This window comes from Chrysemys picta, chromosome 4, assembly GCF_011386835.1.
Source record: "Chrysemys picta bellii isolate R12L10 chromosome 4, ASM1138683v2, whole genome shotgun sequence".
Taxonomy (NCBI): domain Eukaryota; kingdom Metazoa; phylum Chordata; order Testudines; family Emydidae; genus Chrysemys; species Chrysemys picta.
In genome coordinates, this window is record NC_088794.1 from 126,728,094 (window position 1) to 126,740,726 (window position 12,633).

Below are 12,633 nucleotides of genomic sequence, written 5' to 3' on the forward strand. Positions count from 1 at the left end.
AAAATCTTACACAGTTTTGCTTTGTACAGTTTGGGTTCCCAGAATTTTGCATGTTCCCAAAGTCTTGTGAAAACTGTACTTTTGTTGCTACTCTGAAAACACTTATATTTTTTAAACCCGACCTGTTGTGATCTAAATGTAGCATGGTTTTTAAATGTTTTTTTTAGTAAATTTGAAATGGCAGCAAAGTGCTGATCTTTTGAGTACTTTGTCAATGAAAATATTCCACTAAGCTCTGCTCGCAAAAATTGTGGTGCACACATTTATCTCTGTTAAAAAGTGAAAAGCATGAGAACAGTGATTCAAAATAAATTTTTCTGGTGCCATCTTCACTGGGAATTTGTGAGCAAGGAAGAATGACCGTGTTCTTTACATAAGCTTCCTGAACTGGACTCATTCATATGAACACAGAGGGTCCGTGCCTGTCGTTCTATTTCAGTTTCTTAGGGCTTAGTCCACCAATTTGCCTCAGAGGAGAGCTCAGCTGCTTGAAAAGTTGTGGGACTAGGGGCCTTATCCAGAGCCCATTGACGCTGATAAAAAGACTTCCGTTGACATCAGTGGACTTTGATTCAGGCCCCATGAAAAGTTCAAGGGAGTACACTGTACTAATATTCTTAAAAAGGTCTTCACTTCACTTTTTATTACAGTCACTGATGAGAAATTCTGTGATGGATGAAGTAGGTACTGAGATTGGCTGCTTTATGTATAATGGGGCAAACTACACTGCAAAGAAGACTCCCACGGACTATTTCAGATTAAACGGTACACCACCGGAAGCAGTCAAGAAACAGATGTTTTTTCAGTGAACATGAGGCAAATCCAGAAACCTGAATATGTCAAAAACCAGACGACTAAATTCAGTTCTTTTGTGTGTTTTTTTTAGTGTGGAACAGCAGCAATGGAGTGCATGAGGCAGTACGTTAATGACGTGCTGGATTTTATTGCCGATATGCATACCTTAACCAAATTAAAGGTGAGTACGATACAGGGATATGTTGACCCAAATTGTATTTGCTAATTATGACTTTCATCCTTTCTGTAAATAGCATAGTTGGAGGACCTATATGAAAATGACCAACAGAGAGACTTCTGTTTTAAAGCTAGTGTTCTCATAGGTTAGTGAGTCATTTCCTCAGGGAAAAACAAGAAAGAGCTTATGGAAAGGGCTGAAGTTAGGGCTGGATTTGAATATGCATAGCACACAAATAAAAACCCAGGTTTCATTTTTTTAAATGTGGATGCTGATAAAATAATATCATACAAAGATTGCTTTGGAAGTGACAGTCAGGTTAAACAATCATATACAGAAAAAATAAGTTCCGTATCCATGTTACTAATTCTGCTTTAATGGACCAATCCTGCATCCCTTATACACACACACAGACATTACTTGTCTTTGTTAGGGGTGTATGATTTAACCATGTGTTATTAAAATTGTAATAATTTTAAAATTCCAGTTTTCTTTTCCTCATGTATGATGATGCATTTCACTCAGTTTGGACAATGAAAATAGACTAGTCAGTTTCTCTTTGGTTTCTAGTCAGTGTTATTTTCTGATTCTTATACATTAGCCTGATGCTGCAATGTTTGGACAGCAAACATGCCAGATAAATGTTTACATCAAAATACAATATTTTAATTTTAAAAAGCTCATATAAACATTTATTCTATTATTAAGTTTTGTAAAATAAGTAATAATAACTACTAATAATTTATTTTTATTTATACAACTTAAATTGTAACATTGTCCCTCTAAACAAATCTGAGTATAGTTTAGAGCTGAAAATACATGCACAGAGGTTGAAATTCACCTCTGAGGAGAGGGGAAGCACAGGTATATCAATAGCACTGCTTAAATACAGTACCTCCTACATCCTCAAAAATGGTGTTAAGTGGGATTTAAATGGTCTGTTGATCTAGTGCTGCTTCCCTGCACAGGAGTGGATTTCATCCAATTAGCACATAAAGTAAAGCAGGAGGGGAAGTAAGCAGGTCTTGCTACTTGTAACCCATATAAAGCTTGCAAGACAAATTGATGGTTTGGGAGTATGGAAGAGAGGTCATTCCAAAGTACAGAAGAGAGTCCAAAAGCTGTAAAAGATGCAGCCAATGCTAAAATCTGGCAAAAGGCCATTAGTATTTGAACAACGGGAACTCAGTGATCCAAGGGGAAGTTCATCAGCAGAATCAGAGGTCACTCCATCACCGAACACAGTCAAATCAAGCAGTTGCCAAATTGTATTTTTGTGATCTAAAGCTCAGTTAACAGATATAGTACAGCTAGTGTTACCTAATTCTAACTAGCAAGAAAACATATTCCTGTCATTCACACATTGCACCCTGGGCTCTGACATACACATGGGAGGCTCCGCTACTAATCTCCCACCTTTACTTCTAGCCTGTGCCTAAAGAGCTGTTGATTTGCTCCAATGCATTTTGCAGCACAGGCCAGTCTGTAAGGGATACTGAAAGGCTGCACAGCAGAGACCATCTCCCCTAGAGATGAGTGTACTGCTTCTCTTACATGCCAAGCTTTGGAATGTGTCAGTCTTTTTCTGAGAAGTCGTGACAGTGCACTAGATCGCCTCATGCTACCAGTTCATCTTTTATCTTCACACGAACATCTTCTTGCAGGGAGAGAGTGTCAGCCACACAAATGAGGCGGAATCATGGGTAAAACCTAAAAAAATGCTTCTGTTGAAACCCACAAGAAATTTTTTTAAGAGAGAAAAATCTCTGCTTCCAGTGCCTGCCCCATTGAATGTCTGTCTTGAACCCTATTCAGCTTTTAGAAATGTTCCAGTAGGAGAAGCTGCTTTTTTCCTCTTTTGCACTGGAGTAGTAATCCACTCTAAAGCGTGAACTAATTAATCATTTTCAACTGAACTGAATTCCCATCCCACTATAATTTTTCCCTGTTAAAAAATTATTCACACATTCTAAATTACTTTCCAAATATACTAAAAAAATGAATCAGTGGTGAAACTAAGAGACTCATCCTGTACACTTATCCCACAGAAAACATGAATTTGATTGAAACCATAAATGGAAACCGTATCTTTGTAAATATATTCAGATGACCTCTCTCATCTGTGAAATATTCCTAAAAAGAGCTCTCTTTCTTGCATACTTTTTTTTTTAATTCCCCCTTCTTCCCTTTTCTTTTCCCATTTTACTAAATTGTTGCTATCTCTTTAAGGCTCCAATCCTGCAAAAGCTCATGCAAAAGCTCACACTTGGTAAGGCAACTCCCATCCTTTCATGTATTTATACTTGCTCCTGTATTTTTCACTCCATGCATCTGATGAAGTGAGGGCAGGGCCTGGGGCAGAGCGGAGGCAGGAAGAGACAGGGTGGGGGTGGAGGTTTGGAGGAAGGGGTCAGGTGGGGATGAGGCCTGGGGCGGAGCAGGAGGTTGAGCACCTGGGGCCTGGAGGAAGCTGGTGCCTGTGGTTGTGTTGGTCCCAGGATATTAGAGAGACAGGGTGGGTGAGGCAAAAGGTCCAATAAACATATTACTTCACCCAACTTGTCTCTCTAATATCCTGGGACCAATATGGCTAAAACAACACTGCAAACAACAATGGAAGATATGGAATTTTTCCATCTGAAATGGAAACTCCACTACATGAAGAAAAAGGATGAAAAACTTAACAGCGACATCTGCTTTCTGAGCAAATGCAAGAAACAAAACATCATTCCCAGAGGTCTCACCATCTATAGTCCTCTGACCACTACATATAACAGAAGTTGGTCCAGTAAAAGATATTACTACCTCATGCACCTTGACTTGCTTAAATTACACAGATGCATAAGTCTTTGCAGAATCTAAAAGTACTTCATGTTTATTGTTAGTCCTTGTATAGCAAGCGATGGACCTGAACTAAGCCCCATGCTCTGTTCTTAATATATCTTTCATGGGGCAAAATTAAACCAGGGAGCAAACTTCTAAACTTTGTGATTTGGGGGTTGAAATCTGGATCAGAATCAAAGCATGAGATATGGCTCAGACTGCTTGAAGGAATACAGTAGAAAGCCAGCTAATAGGGCCATTATTTTAGTTAATGGTTTATTGAAGTTCTGGTTCAGTTTGGAAAATGTAAAGGCAAGTATATATTTAGTCTGGAGTGTTTGTATGTGGAAAAGCTGTAGCCTCTTCCTTTTTGGATTTACCTTTTTAAGGCATGCAGACAGAAACACACTGTATGTCTTTTACATAGCTGGGCAAATACTGGAAAAATCAAACCAAAAACCCTACAAATGTTCAGTCAGAGTTTTAAACAAGTCCACATCATCCATGTTCATGCCCATTCATACTCATTTTACATGAATGTTCATATTGACTGGGATTCACTAATGCAAATGTCCCTGGAAAGTGGATTTTAAGTTTGTCCACATTGTATATTTGCTTTCTGCAAGTATTCCCTCCAGAGGCCTGTTGGTAAGAGTTACACTAGCCAATCCAGGTGATGGGAACAATATCTTGTGACTTATATGACCAATCACAACCTAAGAGCATCACTTGATTTGGGATTTCAAATTGTGAATAACAAGGCTTTGAGTTTAAAAGGGGGAAATTGTTCATCAGCTAATGAATAAATCTAAGGAAAGCACTGTTTGCAGACATTCAATGAACAGAAAAGGAGGTAAAGTTTGCTGAATAAATATTTAGTTAAAAGTTGTTAGTTTAGCTCTAATAAAGTGTTTTATTGGACATTAATTGTGTATTTCTTTCTCAGCCCTGTATTAGTAACTAGTGCATTATATTAGACTTGCACATGATAACTTCTCAGCATAGCCATAGTCTCATTTATTGTCTGTGTTCAGTTATTTATCGTCTTTGTTTTCTCTTGGAATAAGATGTAAATTTCTAGAAAGTCAGGAAAGCTGAATTTATAAATTTCATTGTCTGGACATAAGCAAAAGATCTAATCTATCTATCTAATCATCTGTGCTGGAAGATTTTGCACTCCTGAAACAGGAGTTCGGTTAAATGATTTTCATTTGGTAGAACTAAAATTACTGGGGCCAGATCCTCAGCTGATGAAAATCAGCATAGGTCCACTGACTTTCATGCCATTATAGCAATTTATTCCAGCTGATGATATGGCCTCTGTTGTGCAAAGGACAGTTTGTCCCTTTAAGCAAACCATACACCAATTGGCACTGCCATTATCTGCAATAGCAATAGACAATTCACAATTACCACATTTGGGAATATGGAGGAATCTCAAGAAGCACCAATTAAGCATTACAGCTCACAACAGTGTTTTATAAAATACATTTTCAGGGATAAGCATATGCCACTCAGTAGATACAACACTACCCTTAGATTTTCAGGGCCTAAATGTCCTCACAATAAATGAGCCATGCAAAATGGTCTCTCGCCCACTGAAGAGGCAAAATATTGTATTTTTAAAGGCAAATGGCTATGTGCCTGGGTAAAGCTGGTAATTTCTTGTGCAAATTGTATTACCTTGTGAAAAGATTGAGTCCTTTGATGTGCAATTAAGTAAATTGAGTATGCAAAAGCTAGTTTGCTACATAGTTACAGGGTTTGCTGATAGAAAGGATGCATGCACATGTTGCCTAACTCTTTCTTTGTATGGGTGATTGAAGGTGAACAGACAATATGTGAGAATTTGCATAAAGTGGATCTAGTGCAATACCCTACTGGATAGAAAATCAGATCTTTACTTTGCAGAGTCACATGAAGACGTGTTCCCAGCCACTGCATGAAGACACATTTGGTGGACATCTCAAAGTTGGTTTAGCTCAGATTGCAGCTATGGAAATTACACGAGGAAATCACAGAGATAATAAAGCTGTGATTCGTTACTTGCCGTGGCTGTATCATCCTCCTTCTGCAATGCAACAGGGGTAAGAGCACTTTTGTCCCCAAAAGTAGAGCAAGGAGGCAGAAATTCCCACAATAATTCTGGGGTTCTTGCCAAATTAAAGGGAATGCAGTTAGTGATGACAGTGGGTGTGATTTGATGATGGACGCTGAAACAAAGACAATTCAAGGTTAAATGTTTCAACAACCCCAACTTTATGACTCAGTAGTATTGCATCATGGTCCCAAATGGATCCATGATGTAACTCCATTGGCTTCAGTGAAATTACATCAGGGATGAATTTGAATAAGGATTTTAGCATATGAGTTCATAGTAAAACAGAATGAAAGTGTTAGATCAGTTCTGGTTGTAAACCTAGCTATATAGGACCAACTCCTGACTACTTACTCATTGCAGTTTGCCTGTGTAAGGAGTGAATGTAAATGAGTAGGGGCTCCAGGACTGGGTCCATGCTGAAGGTGATCTGTTAAAAAAAAGACTTCACAATATGAGAGGTTTGTTGGATTTAATCTGTGAAGCTGTACATATACTTTAATTTAAATACATGCTTAACCCTCCCCAGACAAGGTAAATGTGAGAGATCCTGACCTGTAGTATTTCTGTGTGGCTGCGGGTTGTGTAGGATAACGGGAAATGATGGTGGTGCGGGTGAAGAGAACTAAGCCTGGTTTTATAATTATTTTTCATAGAGCGAAAGGATGGTCGTGTCGTTAAGACACTGGCCATAGCCTCAGCAGATTTGGATTCAATTCCTGGCTCTAGTACAGATTTCTTATGGGAGCTCAGCAAGTCACTTTGGGCCTGATTTTTCAAGGTATTTAGGTGCCTAAAGGTGCAGATAGGCACCTACTGGGAGTTAGGCACCTAGGCATTTATGAGAATCGCACTAGGCACCTATCTGCATTTTTAGGCATCTAATACCTTGAAAAATCTGGCCCCCAGTCCTGTGAACACTTATGTATATGTGCTTAATATTAAGCCTGTGTATGTGTGTTTGCAGCATCGGGATTATCATCTCCCTGGGCTTCAGTTCGCCAGGTGTAAAATGAGGCTAATATGTCCTGAGGTGAGGATAATTAATGTGTGTGAAGCCCCAGGTCCTAGGTGCTGAACACCATAGAAAAGCCAATGAATAAAATAAATGTATTATCGTTATGCCTTATTGGTGTTTTGAATTACTGATGATATTAAATTAAGAATGAAAAATGGCAGTGAGAGGTCTGCTAGGCAACGGCTTTCTGACCTGAAATCAGTTTCTTCTCAGTGCCTATGAATTCAGATGAGTAAGTAATCTAACTTCCAGGCTTTGTGAAAGCCAGGGGATCTTGGATTGAGATGAAACCAATGGAAATTATTGTTACTCTTGTGTTACACTAACACTTAGATGCTCCAGCTAAGATCAGGGTCTCATTGTGCTAGGTGTTGTATGATCTTTTAATTAGAGACAGTCCCTGCCCCAAAGAACTTACAAACTAAATGGACAAAGACAGACAAAGGGTGGGAGAAAGGAAGTGTGATTAACCTTATTTTACTGATGGGGAAGTGAGAGATCCAGTGACTTGCCCGTTGTCACACAGGAAGGCTCTGGCAGAGCTGGGAACTGAATCTGGATCTCATGAATCACTGCCCAGTGCCATAACCACAGTCTTTAATATACAGAGGAATCATGATATAAAGCTCCTTTGATAGTTTATATCCAAATAATCACTGCGTGTGGCTCTATGAGTTTGCCACATCAGCCTTGTGCAGAATCTCAACTTTGCAAGGACAGAACAAGTGCTGCTGGGCATGTTAGTGCCATGCCAGGTCAGCCAATGTACACGCGGCTTTACCTGGCATTCCCACAAGCTGTCCAAATGATTTAGACTCTAGCAAGCACAGGCAGCATTTTGCAAACATATGGGATTTTCAGTTAATGAGAGATAGCAAAGTTTACACGCATTGTAAAAATCAGTTGTTCTCTGACAGGCCCAAAGAATTCATCGAATGTGTATCTCATATTCGTTTACTCTCCTGGCTACTTCTGGGGTCTCTGACACACAATGTCGTCTGTCCGAATTTTCCCTCGTCTTGCATGCCAATTCCTCTGGATGCTGGCTCCCACATTGCAGACCACCTTATTGTTATCCTGATTGGGTTTCCAGAGCAATCAAAGGTAAGAGATTCCAGGGTTTAAGACGATACACCATATGCAATGCCATTAGTATTGCAAACACTTAACCAGTTGTGGTTTTTTTCAGGGAGGTGAAATGCATCTTACAACTTTTCCTCCTCTGTATATTATAAAAGCAACTTCATGTGAATGCCTTATTTAAAGTGGCTTAAACTCCCAGATGGTACCCCTTGTACAAGTAAAATATTCCAGCAGTATTGAATGTTTTAAAATTACACTGCCCACTTTCTTGTTCAATAATGGTCCCACCATACTAAAACTAAAACTGCCCAAACTTAGCAGGCTGCTGTATTCATAAGATATAGGAAATTGGAAGCATAATAAAAAACTTATGATTATAATTCAGAAAAGAAACCCCAAACCTGCCCAGCCTTTCTTAAGGTAACTGCCCCAATAGACTCAGAAAACCAGTGATAAATTCACTAAAAATCAGCTCGCTAGATTGTTTTATTGTCTGAGAGCATCACTGTCTAGTGGTCTGAGCACAGGAGTGGGAGATGGGAATTCCTGAGTCCTAAGCCTAGCTCTCAGCTCCACATTGACTCTCCCTGTAGCAAGTGACTATTCTATTCTATTCAAATAAGACATGCTAACCTCCATCACAGAGATAGTATGAGGATTAAAAATGATTTAATATTTGCAAACAGAGATGGGCTCAAGCCCAGCTTGATTTGTCAAGTGCTTTGAAGATGAACAGTGCACATTGTTGCAAATCGTAAACCATTTATGACAATAGTTAACATAGATGCAGTAGGCGGTATGTGTTTATTAAATAAATAATAAATAGGAGTTTATTAACTACAGAAGTAGAATGATCACATGCTTGTCTAGTACTTGGCCTCCCCTCACCCATTCAAGACTGATGCTTCCTATTCATTCCTTCTAGCTCGTTTTGCTCTTTCAAATACCTCCCTCCAGTTACCAAGCAACCCTGGCAGTGTTTGGTGCAGTCATACTGGCATTGGTCATGAATCACTGTTGCGCTTTTAAACTGAGAAAACATCTATGACCTGAACTACAGTAGAACATTTCTTCTATAATGAACTAGTGACATGTCTAGGAGTCATGACAGTTCTTTGGCGTGTCTGTCAGAAATTACTACATCTAACATTTATTATGAAAGGGTCATGCTGAGGTGCATCTGTAAAACTACTCAGCAAGCCTTGCAAAGTTCCCATTATGGGGCTGTAACCTGGAGGTGTTTTGGGGTGATTATATTCCGGTAAGATGGAACTAGGTTGCAGATCAAAAGAAGTTGATGTAAAATGATTTATTTTGTGTGGATACATGTTTCCTTGGGAAACTCTCACTCCCACTGACTTGGGCACTAGCATGTTTAAGATCATGAGTCATAAGGCCCTTCTCCTACAGGCCTCCCATTGACGGCAATGGGAGTTTTACCTCAGTGAGATCAGCAGGATTTGTTCCCAAGGACAAAGTGGTCTTCACACTCTGACCCTTACTTTAATACCCCTTAGTGCATCTGCACAGGTAAGGGCCTGTATGTGCAGATCTGTTTGCAGGATCGGGCTATTAGGCTGTAAATATAAACATATTCTTTCAACATGCATGAGCTGTTATCAGATGCCTTTCACTTACTGCATCCTAACAAGAGAAACACTTTGATAGTTGTGGATTTGATCAGGGAGTACTTGATGGGGGAGAATTTCTTGGGGGATTTAATTTGATGGAGGTTTATGTTAATGGGGGATACTGTGATGGGGAATGCACTTTATACTATTTCAAGAAAAACCTTTTTCTTCTTGTTACCCTTTCCACAGACATCAGTGCTGCACATGTGTTCCCTCTTCCATGCATTTATATTTGCTCAGCTCTGGACAGTGTATTGTGAACAAACAGCAGTAGCTCCTACGGTCCAAAATCAAAATGAGTTTAGCTTTACAGCTATCCTTACAGCTCTGGAGTTCTGGAGCCGAGTGACACCTAGTATCATACAGCTTATGGCACATAACAAAGTGGTGAGTCAGATGCTGTATACAGATTTGTTTATTACAGATTTATATAAAGCCAAACCCTCTAGGTTTAAAGTTTAAAACTGAATACATGGGACTATGCATAATTTTGTGAAGCAATTGTGCTATTTTTGGAAGTGCAGTATGTTACCTTTGAGAGTTCAAAGGGAAAGATAACTAGTAATCATTTTACCCTGTGGTGATCTGAACAAGGATCTTAGTGCTATTCAGTTCTGCTGGATCTTAGAGCTGTTCAGTGTTAGAGCTTCTGACTTTGCATAGCAGAAGTGATCAAATACTTCAGAATGGTGCTGTAAATATTTGTTTGAGTTTTTACCCTGTGACCCATGTGTTCAGTCAATACAGCTCAAATGATCAATACCGAACTCTCACAGTTAACTGGTTGCAAAGAAGTTATTGAGCAAGCATAATCCACAGAGATCATTCAGCAAATATTTTTGAGTAATGAATGATTGGAGAAGACCGCAGTCTGTTCATAGACATTTCACAAACCGAAAATGAGCCAAATTTGTTCAATTAGTCAGGGCTGCCTAGAGAGGGGGGGCAATTTGCCCCAGGCCCCACAGGGGGCCCCCACGAGAATATAGTATTCTATAGCATTGCAACTTTTTGTATGGAAGGGGCCCCCAAAATTGCTTTGCCCCGGGCCCCCTGAATCCTCTGGGCGGCCCTGCAATTAGTTATTTGTTACAAATTATTCATCCAGTTCCACTGCTTAGCATGCAGGTGCAGGATGTAGGTGCAGTTCACTAAGGACCCAATGTTATGCAAATTGCCCGGTGCCTCCTGATATGTGCTGAGTGCTCTAAACTCCCATTGCTGAGTGCCTCAGAGGTTCAGGCCCTAAAGCATGCACAGTGCAAGAATAATAGCTCCCTCTGTTTGCATGCTCAGGGTTGACAGCTTGCTTAAGATGGGCAAGGTACATAGTCTCTCACTTGCCAGACTCATCATGAGCTTTTGGTTCTACTAATGTGATGGATATTCTCCGTTAGCTGAAATGGTAATTGCTGGCTTTGGCTCTGAAGGCTCTGATTCTAGGCCCAAGACAAAGAGATTCCTCACATATAGCCTGGTCCTCTAAGCATGTGGCTCTTAACATTTTCTAGAATGTGGGCCACCTACCTTATGCAGAGACTGCTTTGTGGAGCACCTCCCTGCTCATGTATGATCATGTAGACCACCTCCCATCCCCTCTATGCTTGGGCAATTTCCATTTCATTTGCAGTCACATGGACTGCAGTTGGAATATTTTTGTGCCAACTACAGCAATTGTTTACATTAAAGACACATTAGGCAAGTACTTAATATATGTATAGCTGTCCTTTAATGTGATTTTAACCTCTGGAAATGTGGAGAAGCCTGGGTGACCAGCTCGAGTCAATGGACTACTAGTTAAGTGCTCTGTGACCCACTTGTAGTCCACTGAACACAGTTTGGGAACTGCTGCTGTAAGCCTGGAACTCCTAGTGAAGTCAATTGGAATTCTGCGTGACCTTGATCTCTGACTAGCCTCAAATCTAAGGGGAAAGGTGTGGGACCGGGAACCCCTGAGTTTTAATCTCAGTTCTAACAATGACTTATTATGTGGCCCTTGGCACAAGTTATTAAACTCTCTGCCTTGGCTACCTGCTCTGTAAAATGTGGATTATACTTATTCTCACAGGGGTATTTTGAAGTTAAATTAGTTAGTGTTTATAAAGCTCTTCGAAGAAGACAAGTAATACTGAAAAGCTAAATTTATTGTTATATAGGGGAATCCATGCATAGTTCAGACAGGCACTGCAAATACTTACTGCCATCTCAAGATATTTGTCTTGTTGTACCTGTGCATTTCCAGAACATAAAACATAAAATGCTGTTTACTACCAAAAAGCTAATATTTGCAAATGCCGTATTTCATGCTATAAAATCCAAGAATTATATATTCATGGCCCCCTGCCAATTCAGAACAATAAATCACCTTCAGATGGAAAAAATAAAATCTGATCTTTGTGACTAAGTTAATTTTAAAGGGAATTCAGTAAATAAAAATACCAATTTCTGACTCAGTGATTGATGAGAACTACCCAACAGGGACAAGTAGAAGGAACAATGACTGAGAGGAAGAAAACCGAAGACAGTTTGTCTTGGTGTGCAATAGGAGGTAAACTAAATATGTAGAGCACTCTAACAGATAGATGCTGCTGCATCAGAGAAAGACTTAGTAAATAGAAATGTCCCCCATGTCATCATGTGATATTTAACCTGAAATGTCAGTGGTTTAAAAACATACAGCTTATGCCCCAATGTAGCTGCCAAGAAAATGGAGTGAGACTATCCCTAGGGACTATTGGCTGTGTTCACAATATTATTACACTGGATATTTATTTAATATATTTTCTTTCAGATGGTGGAAATGGTGTGTCTACATGTGATTAGTTTAATGGAGGCTTTGCAAGAATGCAATTCCACTATCTTTGTCAAGGTATGTGAATCACATGTTGTGAATACTTCTTTAAGGATTCGTAGGGACCTTTTTCCCGACAGACTTCCTAGAAGGGGAAACTAGAAGGGGCTGAGGTTAAAGGTCAGTGCGGGACTATAGCTCTTTACAACATTAAAA

General features: G+C 39.6%; 1 protein-coding gene across 16 annotated transcripts in view; it reads left to right on the forward strand.

Annotated features, from left to right (window-relative positions):
• UNC79 (unc-79 homolog, NALCN channel complex subunit) overlaps nt 1–12,633 on the forward strand; it is a 144,316-nt gene that overhangs the window by 123,811 nt on the left and 7,872 nt on the right. For all 16 annotated transcript variants that reach the window (XM_065593522.1, XM_065593523.1, XM_042858643.2 and 13 more), the window contains 5 exons: nt 887–976; nt 5,708–5,883; nt 7,830–8,016; nt 9,816–10,013; nt 12,418–12,495. In XM_065593522.1, coding sequence (XP_065449594.1) covers nt 887–976; nt 5,708–5,883; nt 7,830–8,016; nt 9,816–10,013; nt 12,418–12,495 — 729 coding nt within the window. The remainder of the gene's footprint in view (nt 1–886; nt 977–5,707; nt 5,884–7,829; nt 8,017–9,815; nt 10,014–12,417; nt 12,496–12,633) is intronic.